Source organism: Lupinus angustifolius, unplaced genomic scaffold (genome assembly GCF_001865875.1).
Source record: "Lupinus angustifolius cultivar Tanjil unplaced genomic scaffold, LupAngTanjil_v1.0 Scaffold_9_220, whole genome shotgun sequence".
NCBI classification, from domain to species: domain Eukaryota; kingdom Viridiplantae; phylum Streptophyta; class Magnoliopsida; order Fabales; family Fabaceae; genus Lupinus; species Lupinus angustifolius.
This window is the reverse complement of record NW_017718315.1, coordinates 19,123-40,771: the sequence shown is the minus strand read 5'-3', so window position 1 is coordinate 40,771 and position 21,649 is coordinate 19,123. Positions and strand designations below refer to the sequence as shown.

At 31.8% G+C, this 21,649-nt stretch overlaps 3 protein-coding genes across 4 annotated transcripts; 2 read left to right on the top strand and 1 right to left on the bottom strand.

The window, feature by feature from the left end:
- Positions 1-5,017, top strand: LOC109337732 (mitochondrial-processing peptidase subunit alpha-like). The gene is made up of 13 exons (XM_019574770.1): positions 1-123; positions 788-1,027; positions 1,144-1,440; positions 1,757-1,924; positions 2,054-2,221; positions 2,338-2,418; positions 2,547-2,613; positions 2,780-2,877; positions 3,165-3,237; positions 3,328-3,398; positions 4,064-4,113; positions 4,465-4,577; positions 4,672-5,017. Exons 1-13 carry the CDS (start codon positions 76-78, stop codon positions 4,722-4,724), a joined length of 1,527 nt encoding a protein of 508 aa, XP_019430315.1. The 5' UTR covers positions 1-75; the 3' UTR covers positions 4,725-5,017.
- Positions 5,018-8,630: 3,613 nt separating this feature from the next.
- Positions 8,631-12,180, top strand: LOC109337728 (protein IQ-DOMAIN 14-like). Of its 2 annotated transcripts, XM_019574766.1 has the most exons (4): positions 8,631-9,042; positions 9,729-10,180; positions 11,002-11,208; positions 11,337-12,180. In XM_019574766.1, exons 2-4 carry the CDS (start codon positions 9,767-9,769, stop codon positions 11,913-11,915), a joined length of 1,200 nt encoding a protein of 399 aa, XP_019430311.1. In that variant the 5' UTR covers positions 8,631-9,042; positions 9,729-9,766; the 3' UTR covers positions 11,916-12,180. The 2 variants fall into 2 exon arrangements, with proteins under 2 accessions (XP_019430311.1, XP_019430310.1); XM_019574765.1 differs by lacking the exon at positions 8,631-9,042 and having other exon boundaries at positions 9,329-10,180.
- A 6,082-nt stretch (positions 12,181-18,262) lies between these two features.
- LOC109337731 (putative F-box protein At5g40050) lies at positions 18,263-20,420 on the bottom strand. Its single transcript, XM_019574769.1, has 3 exons — positions 19,249-20,420; positions 18,855-19,046; positions 18,263-18,545 (listed from the first exon to the last, which is right to left on the bottom strand). The coding sequence occupies exons 1-3, from the start codon at positions 20,416-20,418 to the stop codon at positions 18,318-18,320; spliced, it is 1,590 nt and encodes a 529-aa protein (XP_019430314.1). The 5' UTR covers positions 20,419-20,420; the 3' UTR covers positions 18,263-18,317.
- Positions 20,421-21,649: the final 1,229 nt, after the last annotated feature.

Sequence of the window (21,649 nt, the reverse complement as noted above, 5' to 3'; positions counted from 1 at the left end):
TTCATTTCCTTCATTCGCAGAAGAAAGAAAACAATTACTTTCATTTGATTTAGGGTTTCATTCATTCTCTTCATAATGTACAGATCAACCTCTTCATCTCGCAGGATTTTAAACCATCTCAAGGTCATTCCCATTAACAACCGTCTTTTCTTTTTTTGTTGTAAACTCAATAATTGAAGTTTTTAAGATGAGGAATAGTTTTTTTTCATTTTTTTCTGAATCTACCAAGATAAAAAAAAAAATCTATTTTGATCGGTACTTTTTTTCCATTTGTTTTATAGGGAAATATGCTGATAGGGTTAATATATATTTTTCCCAATTTTTTTGAACCTACCCAGATGAAAAAAGAAATGATTTTTTTATCCTTAGACGATGTTTTCATTATTGGTTTTATGGGGACATATACTAATGGGGTCAATATTTTTGAACATACCCAGATTAAAAAATTCAATTTTTATCTGTAGGTGTTTTTTTAATATATTTATTGGTTTTGTGTGGAAATAATACTGATGGGGTTAATATTTTGTTTCATTTATGATTCATAATTTGAAACTAAATCCCACATAAACTTAACTGTTTGTAATAATTCCTAGATTGTTTTTCATGATAAAATTACTTTTCCTAAAAGATGGTGTGATTGGTGGAATGAAATATTCATTATTGAATGTTAATTTTGTGGTCAATTGATTTTTGTGTCAGATGTATCGGGACAATGATTTTGTGGTATATTCATTTGTGGTGAATCTTGATGTTTGTGTCATGTTCTGTGATGAAACAATGTGATCAGGGCCATGGAGGCAACTTGGGAGCCACTAGGTTTGCAACATCTGCTGCAGTAGCTTCAAAGGCTTCTTCGGGTGGTTTGTTTAGCTGGCTTACCGGTGAGCGTTCTAGTTCTCTTCCTCCTTTGGACACACCACTCGCAGGTGTTTCCCTCCCCGATCCACTACCGGATCATGTTGAACCAAGCAAGACCAAGATCACAACTCTCTCCAATGGTCTCAAAATAGCATCAGAAACCTCACCAGTATGTGCATATTTCCAGTTTGAATGACAAATGCTACTTTAGTTTATATTAATTCTTTTGAGGCATTTAGCTATGTTATTGATTATTAATTTGTTCTCGATTTGATTGTTAACTAGAACCCTGCAGCCTCAATTGGGTTATATATTGACTCGGGTTCCATCTATGAGACACCATTGTCAAGCGGTGCTTCACACTTGCTAGAGCGATTGGCTTTCAAAAGCACAACAAACCGTAGTCACTTCCGTATTGTAAGGGAAGTAGAAGCCATCGGTGGTAATATAGGAGCCTCAGCCTCTCGGGAGCAAATGGGATATACATTTGATGCTTTAAAGACCTATGTTCCTCAAATGGTTGAATTGCTGGTTGACTCTGTAAGGAACCCAGCCTTCTTGGATTGGGAGGTCAACGAAGAGGTATTTATTCTATGGATTGGTTGTTTATTTCGTAAGTTAGCAAAGCTCGACCGTCATTTTCTTCACCAAATGAGCAGTGTTTTTACCTGTTTTATGTGCTCACTTAGTGGCGGTAACAGTTCTGTGTTATATGTAAACAAAATATGAGAAAATAACATACCAAGAGTGTCCTTTTATATAATATATTCCTTTACTATATATATATTGATTAGTGATTTAGTAACCCACAATTAAGTAATATAACATGCCTAGACCAATTGATTTATTCTCAAGTATGGCGAACCTCATGAACTTGTTGAACCATCTATTGGTGCAGCTTCGAAAGGTGAAAGCAGAGCTAGGAGAACTCTCAAACAATCCCCAGGGCTTGCTTTTGGAAGCAATTCACTCGGCTGCTTATTCTGGTGCATTGGCTTATCCTCTTTTGGCGTCGGAAGCAGCACTGAACCGACTGGATGGCCTCAGTTTAGAGGAATTTGTTGCTGTAAGATCTGTTATCCCTTCTGATACTGCATGAATAGAACTGGTATTAATTTATGCGAAACTTAGCCTTGGTATTTCCGCTTCTATTCTTGCATTGCGACTCTGATTATTGATGGTTGTGAAAAATCAGGAGCATTACACTGCACCTAGAATAGTACTTGCGGCCTCTGGGGTTGACCACGAAGAACTTCTATCTGTTGCCGAGCCACTTCTCTCTGATCTGCCAAATGTTCCCCGTCCTGAAGAGCCAAAATCTAACTACGTTGGGGGTGATTTTAGACGTCATGGTGAATCAGGGGTGCGTATAAATTTTATATAGTACTATTTAAAATTATTTGTCTGTCATTCTTTTAATTTACCTTCAAAAAACCATATATTGTTACTTACCTGCTATAAGATATGTTGCAATGGCAGGATGCGCATGTTGCTATTGCTTTTGAAGTGCCCGGTGGATGGCAAAAAGAGAAAGATGCTATAGTTTTGACTGTTCTTCAGGTACTCCATTTTGTCTGAGTCTCTGATTTCAATAAATGTGATGGCTATATAGTTTGCATCTTTTTTCTGCCGTTTAAGAAAATAAGAAAGAAATGATTCAATGGAAGTAATAATTCCGAGTCATGCAGATGCTTATGGGAGGAGGCGGGTCATTCTCAGCAGGGGGTCCTGGAAAAGGGATGCACTCACGGTTATGTAAGTTTTACATATATCTTATTGTCTACCATTTAGTTTGGTCATGATGTGCTTTATCTTTGTCGTTATGTTATATTAAGCCTCCCATTTGGGAAGAGACTCACTTTTCTCTATTTTTAGACTAATATATCATATTAACTTGTTTTGCATGTAAATGTGAAATCAGATCTCCGCGTGTTGAATGAATATCAACAAATTCAATCCTTTTCAGCATTCAACAGCATCTTCAACAATACAGGACTGTTTGGCATTTATGCAAGCACTGTAAGTCAAACTCTCTGCATATTCTGGTTACAAACTAGCTATCCTTTCTTCTACTTTCTTTTCCTTTAACCCTTGGATTAAGCTATGATATTACAATGGGATTGGAAAATGAAGTATGTGTTTGTTCTTTTTGTTTATGGGGAATTTTTTTACTTCTTTTAGCTTTATTTTCCCTCTTTTCTCTCTAATAAAGTTGTTTTGATTCAAAAAAAATACTTCACCACTTTGAACGGTTGCTCTGTAATATGTTTGTGTGAGCTTGACACATTTTCTAATTTGTGGTGTAGAGCTCTGACTTTGTGTCAAAAGCTGTAGATATTGCAGCCAAAGAACTAATAGCAATTGCATCACCTGGACAAGGTTTTATATGCGTATCTCTTTTGTTTCTGCAGTATATTTGTGATAATATCTATTTCCGGCAAGTAAAATTTGTGCTTCTTGCGATGACAGTTTCACAGGTACAGCTTGACCGTGCCAAAAAGTCCACAAAGTCAGCAGTTCTAATGAATCTGGAATCTAGGGTATGCTCTCACTTTCTCTATTTAGCATTTTCGTAAACCGTGATGTTTAGAATACTGTGGAATTGGCCTATGATTCTCTTTTAGACTCCCTTGCTTGCTCCTCCTAAGGGCAACACCTTGTTTCTACTTGGAAAAAGGCCTTGGCTCCCCCTTCACCCCTTTAAGAATCTCCCTCAGCCCCATGTCTGCCACCACCGCCTCCCTGGCTGAGCTAAGAAATCTCTTAAAAATTATGCAATGACAGTGCCATTGCAATTTTCTATTAAAAGAAAGAGTATCTTTGCATTTCAGTTCTTCTATCCGCTTTTGGATTTCCTTTCTCTTCCGATTTTTATTGGAGAAATGGATTGGATAGATCTTAGAGTAAATACTCACTTTGGTCCTTAAAGAATTTCGAGTACCAATTTAGTCCCCGAAAAAGTAAAAGTCCAAACTAGTACTCAAAATCGCGAATTTGAGCCAAAATAATTCCTGCCAGTGGTCATAAAAGCTGCTAAAAAGGACCAATTTGAACCACATTTGATATTTTAGAGACCATTTTAGGTTTTTCAATTTTTCAGAGACCAAATTGGTACACAATTTTTTTGAAGGATCAGAGTGGATATTTACTCTAGATCTTATAATGTTCTTGTATGATTAAAAATCTTGTTTTTTTTCTTCTGCAGATGATTGCAGCAGAAGATATTGGAAGGCAGATTTTGACTTATGGAGAAAGGTAAAGTTCCAATCCATTGACATCTGTTGCTTCATTTTTTGGTGGGTACTCAAATACTAGTGATCATGTTGCCGGGTGACATGCCTAAAATCCTTAAAGGTTTGTTTGCGAGTTGAGTTTTGGAGGGAAAAGAGAAGACTTCAGAACTACGAAATACTCTTGTGAGATGACTTTGAAGCCTTCACTTTCTTCTCTTGTTTCCCCTCCAAAATTCAAATCGTAAATAGACCCTAAAGGGTTGATAGGTCCACGGTGGTCATGTTATTCCCGATCCTATTGTAGTTTTTTTTTGCAGTCGGCCGATATGTGCTGCAATCCACTATTGATAACTATGTTTCTATCCAATTTCAGGAAACCAGTGGAGCTGTTCCTGAAGGCTGTAGATGAAATAACTTTGAACGATATCACTAAAATTTCTCAGAAGATTATTTCCTCACCTTTGACAATGGCATCATATGGGGATGGTAAATTTATAACTTTTTACCTTCAAATATTTCTTTCCTTCATAATCATCACTCATAATGCTTAGCTAAACATAATTTCTTTGTTTAATCGCAGTTCTTAACGTCCCGAGTTACGAATCCGTTAACAGCAAGTTCCACGCAAAATGAAACTGTTGAATTCCGTGTTGAAGAACATTATTACATCATGTCATATCAGGATTGTTGAAAAATAAGTGGGGGAGAAAATTTTGTGCTTATATGAGAAGCCATTTTTCAGCTTCCATGTTTTTGTCTAATGATTTTGCAAGCAGTGTATTAGGTGTGGTATGATTACACATGATTCACATCAATTTTTTTAGAGTAATGAATTAATTTGCTCTGATTTGGTGCATTCACATAAATGTAAAAATAAAGACATTGAACTTATTGTGTCCAAATAAATATACCTGAATTCCATGACTTGACACCTTTCATTAGGAGTGTTTTGCTATTTATGTTTTTCATCTGTTTTTTGGTTCATAGGAGTATCCATCCACTTCATATTTTGTCAACATTCATGGTGCACACACCTATCTTCTACAAGAAATATTAGTTTAGCCTAACGAGGTTAAGATAATGTTTTTACATATCCTTACTAACAAGTTAAAGCTGGGAAAAAATTCTAGTACGGCAACCTAGTTAAATTGGAATAATTTGGGAAGTGTATTGGATGGTTTACTTAAAATTTAGAAAACATAATACTATTTTAATCTTTTGTTTTACTGCCAAATAATTATGCATAATTATTAATTACATAAATTTAACATTTATATATAATTATATATTTACATATAAGAATTATTAATTACATATGAAATTATTTTGTCCGACGGATCAGTTTAACCTAACATGAGACCTCTTCTGGTTTGACTTTCGGCTCGAGTTTCACAACATTGGGTTAATCCTCAAAAATATATTCCAAAGTGTTGTGAGAACCAGACCAGTACGACTACTGGTCGAACTTGAAAACAACTTTCTTTTGCAGTCTTAATTAAATCAATGTTAGACTATTTTGAGTTGGGGAAATATCGGTCCGACCGTGTGAAATTTGGTGAAACCGGAATAATTCAGGAAATACCAGACGGATCACTTAAAATTTAAAAAATGAAACACTATTCTAATCTTTTGATTTACACAGGTCCAAAAAAAGATTGAGAGAACATAAATATTAATTATAAAATTTTACATTTATATATAATTATGTATTTATAGATAAAAATTATTAATTATATATATCATCATGTCCGACTAGTCGACTTAACATTTTAAACTAGTTAATCTTAGTATGGGACCTCTCCGGTTTGACGTCCGATTCAAGTTTCACGAGAGGCATAAATAGAGGATAATGAAAAAAATAAAAAGGAGGAGTTGGAAAAGAAACCATAATATCTAAATGGGCCTCATTATTAATCGTGTTTTTTGCATACTACCAATGATATTTCATCGTCCTATAGGTAATGAACTAATCACTTTCAAGGTGTGTGGGTTGTCTGACCCATTTTGCTCGTGCTCGTAGATACTCAAAAAATTTAAGTGGGCGCGGGCATGCCTGCATTGTCTTAACAGACAAAAATTGCTTGGCTTGCCCGTTTTAAAACAGGCATGCGGGCGCCCCGAACATTGATAAGTAAATAAAAATTAAAAAATTCATAGAATAAAGTAAAAAAAATTAAATAAAGTGGTTGGAGAGCTTTTTTTAAAATTACTTTAATATTTTATATGAAATTGAAAAAATCATATCACAATTTTTTAGGCATTAAATCACATCATAATTTTTTGATTTTTTCTCTTATGTAATGCATATGGATCGCCTACATTGCCCAATATAAATGTATGCGGACATGACGGACAAACAGGTAGGATAAATGGATAAATGGACAAAATTTATATGCTCTGCTTGCAAAATTTTGCTGGCTATTCAGACCAGTAGGCAGGCTAGGCCCGTTTTGTCATCTCTGCTCCCAGAAATTAAACTCATGACCTTTTGTCATCTTCGAGATATAGTGGGATCTTACAATATTAGACCAATTTCTTATTAGTTGTGTTTATTTAAAAGTAAATAAATTTATTTAGTTTTTTATTTTTTTATTTTTAAAAATATGCTAAGTAACTATTTAACTAGTCGATAAAAAATATATAAAAAAAGTTTAACAATTAAAATGTGTCTTGAATTTAACTAGTACAGTATACTCTCTAGCATACTATATAGTTGATGGGTAGTATACTACGTAGTATGTACTTGTAATAGTATGAAAGACTAACTATATTTGTGAACAATATTTTAAATTGGAGTTATAGTTGTGATTGCGGTTATCATTATGATTCTTGTAATTGTGGTCATTGTAGTCATTAAGATACGAATTATTTTGTGATTAAAAAAACGTTTTTGAATTTGATGCGATCAGATGTGGTTTGATTCGATCTAATATGACCCAAATGCGGTCCGATGTGATTACATTATGATCTGATGCGATCGTATTATTGTGATTTGATGTCACACTGTAACTGCGGTTACAACGTTTGCCACAATGAAATATTGCGGCCACATTACGTGATACGATACTCAATTTGATTAACCACATATGATTATGTTCGAGAGTCCTTTGATAGAGGTCGAATTTTTTATGTGCACTACTCTTGTATTATTTGGATCACACATATAATTACCATTCTAAAATCAGAATTTGTTTGTATAACCAAGTGTATCCCTTCACCTTATGGGTAACTACTCTTGTATTATTTGGATCACATGTATGAATATGGTTCTAAAATTAGAAACTTTTTTTTATTATAACTAAAGGTATTCCCTCATCTTATGGGTAAGAACTAATTCATTTTATATGCGTGACTATCATTTCTAAGAAATGTGTCTCTACCATGAATCAATTTTTTGAGTTTTTGATATCTTCCGTGATCTAATTTGGCCTTATACTATTGGATTGAAGGTAGAAAGTAGAAACTATGCATAGTTAACTAAAATAAACATTAGCTTCAACCATAAAAATTTGGAATCAAAAGTGAAAGCCCAATTATCAAAATTGAAATCAGATTAAGATAAAGTTATATCGATAACCACATCACATGCTATTAATTCTGCATGGGTGAGACCAAATTCTTTGGTAGCACAAAGAGATTAACACATTGAAAATTGATAGCAGAAAAAACTCAGAATTTAATGCTTTGATTCTGTAAAATCCCATTGACTACTCCATTCATTTATCACCACCCCATTTGGAAAAAAAGTGTCCTTTTCACTAAGGCATCATTTCAGCTTTACTTGCAGAAGAAACTGTGCCACAGAGAAGGTAGTAAGCAATGGAATAAAGATAATGATATGCAAGAAAGTGCTTTTATTCTGTAATTGCTTTTGTCATAAAGATACTGAAACAGAAAGATCTTATTTTTTCTTCTGAAACTAAGCATAGTCTTAGATCCTTTTTTGGCCTATTCTTATGGGACAAAAAAGAGGATATAGATAAAGGAATCAACCCTATATTAGTTGGTACTTTATATAAGCTTTAAATGTTACAGTACAACAACATGCAGTGTACTATCAATGTGATAAAAGCATAGTGATAAAGATAGATGGTTCTCTTTGGTACGAGTATGTGGTACATTACTCTGTCAAATATAGATATGCAGGTGTATGTTTCTATAGCTCTCTGTATAATTGTTTCTAGCCGTTTGTTTTTTTAGGTTCGAATCAACTTTTGTTTAACTATAGGAGAAATAAGGATAAAATTCTTTTTGTTTGTTATAAACTTGTTCATATAAGGTGATTGTACATTACCGATTATTTCAATTTTCTTAGGTAAAAATATCTTTCATTCTTTAAAGGGAACCAATTTGAAAAATAACCACTAATTACTATGAGAGAACTATTGAAGTTTACGGGAGAAAAGTTGTAGCTTTTAGAAAGTTGGGTAGTTTAACCCATGTTCTCATTTTTTATTAATTTTCTTTTTGAATAAAGGAAGAAACTTTAGATAGTGAAAGTGAAAAGTAGAGAAACCCAAGTTGTTACTAAATGAAGGGTATGAACTATATTCTTTCATATGTTGTTGTAGTAGTAGTACACATTGCTCAACAAAGTTAAGAGAGAGAAAGAATTATGAGTGTTTTTTTAAGGTTGTGGAGATTGTTGTTGAAGTGAGTGGGAAATGAGTTCGGTGCTATTTCTCTGTTTTTGAATTTAAGATAAGATAAGAAGCTTTGTTTCTGTGTTTTGTGTTGGCTTTTTCCTATGATTATTACCACTTTTCTCATAAGATTTCACTTTTATGCTTTGTCTCTTAGTTCTGCCGCTAATATTTTGAACTTTCAAGTGTTTGATAAAGTTTGTTTTGTGGTTTTGAGGTTATTGTGATTACTACAACACCCAACAACCACACCAGGATCAGTTAGATTGAACGACATCATAATATCTTAATCGATAAAACATTGAGCTGTAAGTCATTTCTTATCTTTTTTGTATGTTTTTTCTTGGTTTCACTTTTCATATAGGAATTGGATTACAAGTATGTTTTTCTTGGTCTCATTTTTCATTTAAATAATTGGATTAGCTTTCATTTGATATATTCTCGGTACAGACTTTTATCGGCCTCTTCCACGTATATCCAAATCACCTAAGTGCGATTCTACTATCTTTTCTCGTACAATAGGATACTCCAACTTTTTGCCTCCCTCTTTCACATATGAACTATTATTATTACAATTATTTTTTCTTCATTTGATTTCTATGACTCTCTTTTTGTCCTAATGCAGTTCTTCACGAGGTGATGTCAGAAGTTTATTTTCAAAAATGTTCCAACTTTATCCAAATTTATTTTATTATATCTCCATTTATTATAATTTAATTCCAATGTTTGATGCTTTTTGCACCGTTTTATTATTCTTTTACTCCAAATCTTGCTCTCATTACTTCTCTGCTTGAAACCTGTTAAGATTCTGCTAGATTCTTCAGAGCATCTACCTCTTTGTCTCTCTATTTTTCATTCAAAAAGCAAACTTTTTTATTACCCCATTTTCATATATAACGCATTAGGCAACACTATTTGGTTACTTTTCCTACACTTGTTCAGTTATAGTCACTCATATTTTCATTTTGATACACTTTTTTCTCACTTCATATAGTGCCTAAAAAGTTGTAGTATTGAGTAAGAGAAGTTGTTATGGGAAAAGCTACAAAGTGGTTGAAGGGTTTGTTATGGATGAAGAAGGAGAAGGATCAAAATGATCCTAATTTAGGGTCATTGGGTCCTAACAAGAAGGAGAAAAAATGGTGGAGTTTTGCTAAGCAAGGGAAGGATATGGCTGCAGCTAGTTCTAATGGTGATGTTCCAGTTTCACCTTGTGGTGATAGTGATTGGCTCAGATCCTATATTGCTGAATCTGAGAATGAGCAGAACAAGCATGCAATTGCTGTTGCAGCTGCCACAGCCGCTGCCGCGGATGCAGCTGTGGCCGCGGCAAATGCGGCTGTGGCAGTTGTGAGGCTGACAAGCCATGGGAGAGGGACATTGTTCAGTGGGAGTAGAGAGAAATGGGCTGCTGAAAAGATCCAAACTTTTTTCAGAGGCTATTTGGTATGTGATGTTATCTTTTAGGAATGTTCAAATCAAATTGGTTGGTGTTAATGCTGTGTTTCTAAGTAATGTGAGAATGTTTGTTTTTTTAGCAACTGGTATTTGGTAAATTACATGGTTTTGTGATGCTTTCTTTTCTGTCTGGGACAAATATTTTTGGTTGGGATAAAGTGAAATGTTTTGCTTGATTCTTACTCCTTTGTCTGTTCTTAAAAGGTGGAAAATTTGTTTTAGATTCTTAATGAAACAGTTCCTCTCCATGTCTTTGTCATTGAAACTTGCATAAGCACTTTCCTTTCTTCACATTATTGTTGACCTGCCTCATTATTCAAACCAAAATGTTGTTTTTTATTGTATTATCAAAGATATCCCTCACCCTGGATAATGAACTAATCTTTTTCGGGGTGCGTGACTGCTATTACTAACAAGTGTTGTTCCCAAGAATTAAATCTTTGACCTTTTGGTCTTTTGGGGATCTAGCGGTGCCTTAATCACTAACCAATTCCTTGTTGGTAAATGTTGTTTTAACTTTCAAGAACATTCATATAACATCTTGTGACATTAACAAACTACATGTATTTTGTACTAAAACTATCATATTTCAAGAATTTGAAATAATATTACAGTTATTCAATTCCTCTTTTTAGTGCTATTTGATGTTTTTTTACTATCTTGAATATGTAACAATTTGAGACCCATTTTTTGTTCAAGGCTAATTTCAACATCTACCTTTTTATGGTATAAGGGCTTAATTTGTGTGCATCTAGTTTATAGTGTGTTCTATGAGATCTCAATTTAATCATTGTTATCTTCGGTTTCAGGCGCGAAAGGCTCTTAGAGCACTCAAAGGATTGGTGAAGATTCAGGCTCTTGTTAAAGGGTATCTAGTTCGAAAGAGGGCTGCTGCAACTCTTCACAGTATGGAAGCTCTAATCAGAGCTCAATCTACGGTTCGGTCACAGCGAGCTCGTCGTTCCATGAGCAAAGAGAATACATTGTTACCAGAAGTTCTTGCAAGAAAATCTGTGGTAAGATACTTGTTTTCTTATCTGCATACCAATATCAAACATTACATTTCAACAATTAAGCAAATGCTATTGGTACTTCAAATTACTATTCGTACTAGTTTTCTGAATTCGTTTGTTTTGTCTACTAGGAACGATTCGATGAAACAAGGAATGAATTCCACAGTAAAAGACTACCTATGTCTCATGAAACATCATTGAATGGATTTGATGAAAGCCCGAAAATTGTTGAAATTGACACTTACAAGACTAGATCCCGATCTAGGCACTTTACCACAACAATGTCTGAATATGGAGAAGATATGCCTTGTCACGCAGTACCATCTTCACTTCCTAGTCCACTACCTGGAAGAATCTCAGTCCCCGAGTCCAGACATGTTCAAGACTTCGAATGGTACTTAAACATCGACGAGTGTAGGTTCGCCACAGCGCATAACACACCTCGTTTTGCAAGTTCCATGAGGCCGAGTTCCCCTGCTACACCAGCCAAGAGTGTTTATGGAGACACTTACTTCCAAACTTACTGCAATTCCCCTGGCTACATGGCCAATACTCAGTCATTTAATGCGAAACTAAGATCTCGTAGTGCTCCAAGGCAAAGACCTGAATCCAAGAAAAGGCTTTCGCTCAATGAAATGATGTCGGCGAGAAACAGCATAAGTAGTGTTAAAATGCAGAAACCATATGATTTCCAGGCTCAAGAATCATGAAATCTATGATATAGTTGATAGTTGATTATATAGGCATGCCCCTTAAGTCTAAGAATCATAAGGAAAATGAAGTGTTTATGATGTTAGTACTTGTAATTTGTTTTTCCACTAGTTCTTACTACTTATAAACTCAAGAACAGAAGAACTCTTCTAATGTACATTTTCTTAGTGTTTTTTCCTTTAAATGATGAATGTGTACCAAAAGATTTACATTAGTAGAGAATTTGGCTTGTTTTTTTATATATTAAGAACATAACTTATATATGAAATGCAAGTTTTGGATTGTAGTGTACACAGTTTTGTAAGGACAGAGATCTGTTGTCTCAAAATGTATCTCAAACCATATTTTGGACTAATGAAAATATGTCATGTTAATTAAAAAAAATTAAATATTCATTAATATTTCATTATTGGTTCGAGACATGATTTGTAAAACAATTTGGGACGATAAATCTTGTCCTTTTTGTAGTGCTTATTCTTGTGTTGATTTTGGAATGCCAGTAAAAGAGGAAGCAAAAATTTCAAACTTCAAAGTGTTTAATGGTGTCAAATTGATGGGCTCTATACTCAAATTATATACATTTTTGGTATAATCAAATGTATTTCCTCACTGATGGGTAAAAAATTAATCCATTTTAGGTGTACGACTGTCCCTTTCAACAAGTGTCGCTCTAAGAAATCGAATATTTAAGTTTTTGATTTATGTAGAGATCCAGTGCACCTTACACGGTTAGAAAACGCCTTATTGGTGGTAGCATATTATATTGTCAACTATGGTTGCATATTATAAGGTATTATAGTTGAAATGTCTCTTTCACTAAAATGAGTGCTTTGTTATTGTCTTATTGATAGTTCTTTTAATGAGTTTTGGGACCAAAAGTGGTAGGGCACTAGTTGGTTCTTAGTTTAAAAGATATTAGGCCATAATTTGAACCTAAAGTTTGATAATAATTTATTGAAGAACCTCCAAGTTGCCCCTTTTGGCATTCTCAGCATGTAATTGGAGTATGGCAAGTACCATATAGTATGAAATTAATGCCCTTCATATTGGAAGATTCTCTAGAAATTGGTGTAATGGCATAAGATCAAAAGGGAATGATAGTGACTATGAGTACTAAATTATTAATAAATGTTACTTTCCATAGTTTTATATTTACCATTTTCTCATTGTAGAAAGCAACTTATTCTTTCTTTATGGTACATACAAGGAATTATTTTCAATCACCAATGGTAGTATAGTTATTAATAAAAAAAACTATTTCACAAATTTACTAGTATTTCAATAAAAAATTCTTTCATGGACATTTTCTTAAAATTAACAACTCATTTCTTGTGTGTGGATGGATTTGTACAACACCGTTATATTTTTGGATTAATATGATGTTTTCTATTTAATTAAAATAATATTATATTTATGTATATCATAAATTAAAGATTTAATTAGAATCCACAAATGTTGTAAATATATTGTGTAACATCAATAAATCATATATTAACTTTTTCTTTTACTTTATAGGAATTACTTTAGAAGTCATATAATTAGTTGTTAGAGAGAAAAAGCTTGTATAAACTAAACTCTTAAGCTAAATTACATAAAAGGAAATTAATCTCTTGAACTATTCTCTTTTTATATTTTATTTTTAATATCATATATTTATTTTGTAATTTTAATTATTTTTATTTTATAGTTAGTAACTAATTTTAATTAAATTATGTATCTTAATTTTAGATTATTTTTTATACGTTTTTATTTTTATATACATTTTTCTAAATTTAAAAAAAATTGTAATGCATGAAATTTCGATAGGTTTTTTAACTTTGAATTTCTTAAAACACGTTACATAATTATGGAACAAATATATGTTCGTTTTAGTTTTAGTAGTCACATTTTTAAAATTAAAATATAGTAATTTCAACATTTTAAAATTTGAATAATATTAATGGTAAAAATAAAAGTAACATTTTCCTTAGGCAAATTCAATTTTCATATTTGCTTGTAATAAGCATCAACCATATGATATGTTGGTACACCATATAATATATTTATATGGTTTATAATTACTTGTAAATTAGCAAATTAAATTTTCATAATTGCTTATAATAAGGCATCAACCATGTGATATATTGGTGATCCATATAATATACTTATGAGAATACTAATTTTAGTTTATAATATTTTTTAGAGTTTAAAATATGTGTACTGATAGTATAAAGTTTTTTACACTATCAGCTTATCAACTAATGATACTTAATAAACCAATGATGAATGATTTACTAACAGTGTAAAAAAGATTTACATTATATACATGCTAAATCATATTTTTTAACCTTATCATAATATGGTGTTTTTAAAATTGAAAAACTGAATGATTTAAAAATAGAAAATGATATATTCTTCTACTAAATCTTCTTACTTATTTTCATACCCATAATAAAGTGACATATGTTAAAAGATAATATCTTATTAACTTGATGATTGGTTTTCATGCTATATGTGTTACATTTTTATGAATAAAAAATTAGTAGATAATATAATATTACATTTTAAAAATATTAAATGCGGCACTAATTTTTGAAAAGTGAGATAAGAAGAAGATATAGAATTTTGAGCACGTGATAGCACGCAGTGAGGTGTTTTGTGTGGACAATGAATGGAGTCACTGTTTGAGCATTAAATTTCATAAAAGCAATAATTAAGGATTCATTTGACTGATGGGTTTTCAGAACATTTTATGTTATCGAATTTCGTGTCCACAATTTCATTCAACAAAACAATAATTATGCTTTGCTCATTCATACATCATTCTCGATATTTTCGTTCATTGCATTGGTAAGAGTGTGGAAAACAGTTACTACTAACCCTTTTACTCATGAAATACAAAAACAATGATGTTTATTTATAATTGATTATTGTTAATATATATTATTATTATTTTCTTGTAATAAAATGATTAGTAGAAAGGTACTGTAAGAAAATATATAATTACCTTTATCGTTAAGTTAAATGAGTATCATTCTTATATTTTACATTTTGTAATTTATATTTTCTTATTTATGAAAAGAAACTCATTTTCTCCTATTTCTGTCTCATTAAATTAGTTGTGTGATATTAAGTTGAGAATATTAATATGTTATTAAATTTATTTAATTAAAAATAATGGTTAAGAGTCACATTATAATTCCTGGTACTAGTAGTAGTTTTGAATTTTTATCATCCTCCTATTATATTTGGATTTGCAAAATCCGAATATACTTTCGCCACCTTTTAAGATTAAAAAATAAAAACTTGTAGATGAATAATAATAAAATCATGGATATTAATGGATGCAATATATCTTAATTAACATTGAAAAACAATTCTTTTTTGATATTATCAATAATATTTTTTACTTTTTTGATAAAGAACTAACCTCTTTCATAATATATGACTCCCTTTCCCAAAAGTGACACTAATAGAAATTGAGTCATAAACCTTTATGCTTATCTTAAAGATTTAGCATAACCTTATATATTATATCAACAAAAAAACAGTTCTTTATAATATTTCTTACTCCTTGCACTTTATTAACTTATTTTACTTAAAAAGAAGTAGTAGCTAATGTTTGAATATTTTTATACCATTCCATCATCTATTATTTCTTTAATAGAAAATAATATATGATTAACGTTGTACCCCTGGTTGTTAAATCAAACCGAAGTGGGCACTTCGATCCACTCATCGTTCGGATTTAAAAATATTTCTGATCTGTAGTTTAATAGTTGAACTGCTTTGAACGTGAATTTTTTTGATCTAATCATGTTAAACCCAGTTAATTTGGAGTGATCTGTAAAGTAAACTAGACGATTCATTTAAAATTAAAAAATGTATCACTACTCACTTTTTGTTTTATTCCGATCTAAAAAAAATGGAGAGATGTTACTTAAATATAATTATATATGAAAACGTCAAGTCTAACTGAACGGTTTAACTGTTTAAAACGATTAAATCTAATACGAAACATTTTCTAGTTTGATGTACGCTCGAGTATCATAACATTGATCCTACCAATAATATAAAAGAACTTTACACAATATATTAAACTCTTAAACTAATAAGCATTAATTTCCTTAATCAAGCATTATGTGTATGAAGTGTGATTCAAACAATATTAATTTAGGTTAATTTATATGGTGTTCTCAGCAGCACTTAGTTCAAGAAAATGGAGATCCATTTAGTTTGATTGAGGGGCTTAATAATGCTGCTAATTTTGTAATTTGGTGGAGCCATTAAGATTCCTTACACCATAAAATTCAAATCTAGCATGGTTCCATTGGTTTCTTATTTTGAATTTTATATGTTGTTTGGAAAATAACTTATAAGCAAGTTGAAAGTTTATTTCACCGGAGTGATTATAAATTTAAAAGTTAGGAGTTGAAACAGAGTTCATAAACTAATTGAATGAATTAGAATTAAGAATGAGAATGAAAACTTAACTCTGAGTAACTGGCTGAATTTTAAAGAGAAAACCTGATGTGATTGAATTCAGATTTTACCCAAGTTCAACTTTCGGGTTTGGTATAGTTGATACCCTACTTGAACCGGCCCCAAACCTGATTGTTATATATAAAATTACACATAAATATATACATACACATATATAGAGGCTATATATAGAAATACATGTTTCAGGCAGGTTCTCATCGGGTTCGGGTTACTCGAAATCCAAAGGTTCAGAGATGATATCATTGTTTTTAACCCGCTTAATTTGGATTTGGTTTTAGATTTCAGATTCGAAGTTGGGTTAACACAAACTCAACCCCAATTCACCCAATTGTTATTCCTAATTAGAATTGTAATAAGATTAGCTGATAAGTTAAGTAGAAAGTGTAAAATGAAGCAAGCCTCTAATTTATCAGGTTGTAAACTAACTTAAGTAACTTATCAAATATGAGTTTATAACCTCATATTTTATTGAAATAAGCTTGGGTAGAACATTAGCAAGTAAATATTTCTAGTTAATTAAGACTCGTTCCTATTTAACGGTTATTTCCATAGTTAAGATAACCTTAATTACTTATTTATCAATTATATTCTTACTCTAATTATTGCAGAGAGAGAAAAAGTAATAGTGGAAAAAAGTGAAAGATGAATTTGGTGTAACTAACTATTTAACCAAGTTAAAGATTGTGAATGTGCCTATAGACAAGGACAATGAATGTGACATTGATTCTAATTGTAAATATGTATTATGAATCTTAGATAGTAATGCAACTAATCATATTTGCATGTCCTTATCAATTTTTTATTCTTCGTGCACAATTTTTGTAATTGTTCTCTCTCACAAATTATAACCATACACAATGTCTTACACCTCTCTACTTTTCATATAACCTCCTTTTCAGACCCAAACTAACCTCAATTTCATCTTTTGTTCTATCTTCTGATGAATCTTCCTGTAAAAACAAGGAGAATGACTCTTATGATTGTTACAACTAAGATCCCAAATAGAGTCAAGTTTTCGATTATAAACTCCAGAAATGAAGCGTAGTTTTTCTTTGAGTCAAACACAATCTATACAATGCTTTGAGATGATACATGTAGACATGTGATGTCCATTCTCTATAGCCTCTATTCATGGATACTTTTTAACAATAATAATGAGTTTCACACTTCTTTCTATCTAATGCTTTTAAGGCTTTTAGTTAAAATATAATGAGATATACTTATAGATTCTTACTTGTTTTTAACCCATTATTTGTAAATCTTTCCACCAAATTTGGATTCCTCCAATTTTTTTTGGTACTACCAAGATATCTCCTCACCTTTTAGTAGGAATTCATTCATATCAGGGTGCGTGTCTACCCCCTCTATACAAGTGTCGCTCATAAGAATTAAACCATTGACATTTTAGTTGTTTTGGAAATCTAGCAAAATCTTACACCATTAGACTAATCCCTTGTTGATGATTCCTCCAATTACCTAACACTTATAAATCTTTTTAAAACTTCAAATAATTGTACATTTTGTTTCTAAATGTACATGTTTATTTATTTTCCTTCCTTTTGCAGCTTATTTTCATTTTATGTCTAAAAATCTTAGTTCAGGTGTGGCTATAGTAGCACCATTCCATTCATGTTTTGAGTATGCATAAAATAATTTTAAGGTCTGCTATAATGTAACAAATGTTTAATATACACGAGGTAACTATAGAATTTTGTGAATGTTATTTGTTAACATGAATAATGTAAAAAAAATACTTTTCTATACTTCTATACTACCCATTCACATTAAATCACTTATATACTTTTCTGTACACTAAACAAGTCAAATTCAAAACCAGTGATGATCTATTATAAAGAAAAATCATTGAAATCAATTTTCAGTAACTTGTATTACAAGTCATGGAAACTAGTGCAAACATGTTATTCTAACCATTCAAATGTAAATTCAACACTCTTTTCTGTATCACACATATATAATGTGCTAGACAAATCACTACTTACAAAACATGAAAGTTCCTCTGTCTCACACAATTTCTCGTAGCATTTAACCTCAACACCTTTTAGAAAATGTCTCCAACATTTTTGTACAACATTATCTCTGCAACATGTTGCATTTTCTTCTCTACCCAATAACTCATGACACAGAAACTGCATTTTTTTGTAAAACAAATATACAAGTTAAACAATAGTATATATAGCTATATATTTTTAGGTTTATTCAAGTGCGTAGTCCCACATTGGATATGAGGGGAAGAATGAAGGAATTCATAAGTGAAAAAGTCTACGAAACCATTGCTTTAAGACTTTGATTCAAGACGTGATATCTCACTTGTTGCTCTCCACTCTTCCCATATCCTTGTAACAATGGAACTCCTCAATACTTTGAGGCTCCCAGATCGTTGTCGGGGTCAGACATATAACTAAGATGTATATCATTCTTGAGCTAAGGAGGGTTACCTTGATAAAGGGATCACCATTAAGAACACAAGTTTCTATCAACAGATAACTTGGATGGCAAGTAAAAAGCAACACATCAAGAAAAGATGTGTAATCTGATGATGCCACAAAATAACTTAGTATCAACTTCTTGATCTTGGTCGCGGGATGAATAAGGTTTTGTGCTTGTAGCTGTTCTACTGTGATCAAATTCTACATTACAAAAATTTCATGACATTAAACTTCATTAGGGAATGAAAAAAAAGTGCAGACAACATTAAAATTTATGAATAGAAAATTTATGAATGATATTAGTGTGGATATCATATAGTAACAATGTTGTGTTACTAACATTACTCAAAGTTTATATCAGAAAATATGAATTTAGAGTACTAATAATGAAACACATACATACCTCTGTGCAAATATTATTCAAGTATACTTCTATACTTTGATTGAAATTTTGCAAAAAATCTCCAAGGCGATGAATGTCAGCGCAATCCCGAAAATCAGTGTCAAGACTATTGATATATAGTTGAAGTGTTTCACACTCTTTGATAGATGGACTTATAACAGATAAAGAAGGAAATGCATCACCATGGCAATGCAGTTGGCATAGACATGACATATCAATCTCAACCTGCCATGGACTCTCAGGTTTACCAGTCCCATACAAATGTACAATTTTGAGATTGCAATGTCGAATTCGGAAGCTTTTAACACTTTTTGCTAGATGTAAGTTTAATTCCTCAAGAAGGGTAAAGGTGGAAAGCATTTCTTGCAATGAGATGTTTTGAGTCGTAAACCGCGACCAGAAGCTGCAGGAAAGACTCTTTATGTTACTAGTAGAGTCAGAAAGATGCAGTTCCCGAAGCCCGAAAAACTCAAGAGTTAGAAGGTTTATAGCATTCAGCCTAAGTATCTTACCCTTTACAAACACATAATGAAGCATCAGAAAGTTATCAAGATCAAGAAAATCCACTATGTGATCCAATACAAGAGTGAGTTTCTCAAGTGATTGGCAAGAATCTATTAGGTTCTGAACCTGATAATCATCAGCAACAACTTCAAACAAATATAGTTCTTTCAGAAACTTGAAATCTTGTGCACCCTCAAATGTTGTTTCAGGAAGTTTACAACCATATAATCTAACAACTACTAAGGATCTTGAAGTGAAAATAGGTTCAGGTAAAATGTAGATTTGGGTTGGACTTGAAACATTAATAGTTAAGTTTCTAACACAATTTCTTAAGACCCAAGAAATCCAATCATCTATATCAGACACAAAATCCTTGTGTTCTTGTACAGAAAGATTCATGACAACAAGGAATTCTTTGATGACAACCTTGTTACTTTGCAATGGAGACAATGATTGGTTGACTCGATTCACGAACTCGGGTACGGTTAAACCGAGGTTCTGTTGATCAAAGGTGAATGTAAAGACTGGAAGAGAATTCCAAACTCTAAGCCAAGTCTTGGAAAGAATAGAGGTAGAAGCAGCATCATGTATTGGCAAAAAGAATAGAATGTGTTGCAAAATTTCATCTAGTAAGTGTGATATATTAGCACTGCATTCTGGTTCCATTCTGAAAAATCCTTCTAAGGTATCAAAAATACGCAAACTCTAATGTAGCTATGAACTATTCAGTTTGGACCATGTGATATAGAAGAAAATCTGTTGCGTAGTGAAACTGTGCTTAATTCTAAGAAATTGCCAATCAAAATAAGATATGGTGTCACATTTATAGGATATTTTTTTCAATACTGTGTCATGCTGTAGCTGGATCTTACACCACCATGTGACTAGGATATGATAAATAGTCATGACTAATATATATATATATATAAATATTGATTTAATTTTGCATTTTTCGAGAGTAAGTTTTTTAAATTAATCATTATCTTAACCAATCAATTCTAGGAAATCTAATGATTTGAATTAGTGAGTAGATCTAAATTATCAAATGTCCACAAAATTGATGGTAATGATAAAGAGTAAGTTTAAAGGAGTCACTGGATTCACACCCATATATATATAGGGTAGACATCTGCTATCCCAAAACAACGTACCACTTCATATGCCACACATTGTACCAATCATAATCACTGACATATTAAGTGTCACACATTGTAGGACAGCAGATATACTCATATATATATATATATATATATATATATATATATATATTATATAAATGAAAAACTTCTTATAACTACATATCTATATCTATACTATATATCAATACTTCTTACAATATTTTTTCATATAATAAAAAATATTAATGAAAACTAGAGTAAGTTACATACATCAAAAATATCAAATCTCCAATGTAATTTTTCATAATATCACAATTTATTTTTATTTTCCTAATACTAAAATTATAATATCATATACACTTAATATAAAGTGTAATAAAATTAAGCCCTCAATAGATCTTCCAAGGAAGGTGTGTGATAATTGCCTTATTAGCAAGCAGCCAAAAAATTCTTTCAGCTCATATACTGCCTCAAAAGCAAATGACTTGTTGCACATAATCTACTATGATGTTTGTGGACCATTTGATGTTCCATCACCGGGAAGCAACAAGTACTTTGTATCATTCATAGATGACTTGAGCAGGAAGTTGTGGATTTATCTAATCAAACTCAAGAATGAAGTCTTCTAAATCTTTAAGGACTTCAAGAGATTGGCATAAAAGCAACATGGGAGGAGCATAAAGATCCTTAGAACAGATGATGGTGGTGAGTACACATCAAGGGAGTTTGCTGAATTCTGCAAGGAGCAAGGAATTGTACATGAGGTAATTGTTTCATAC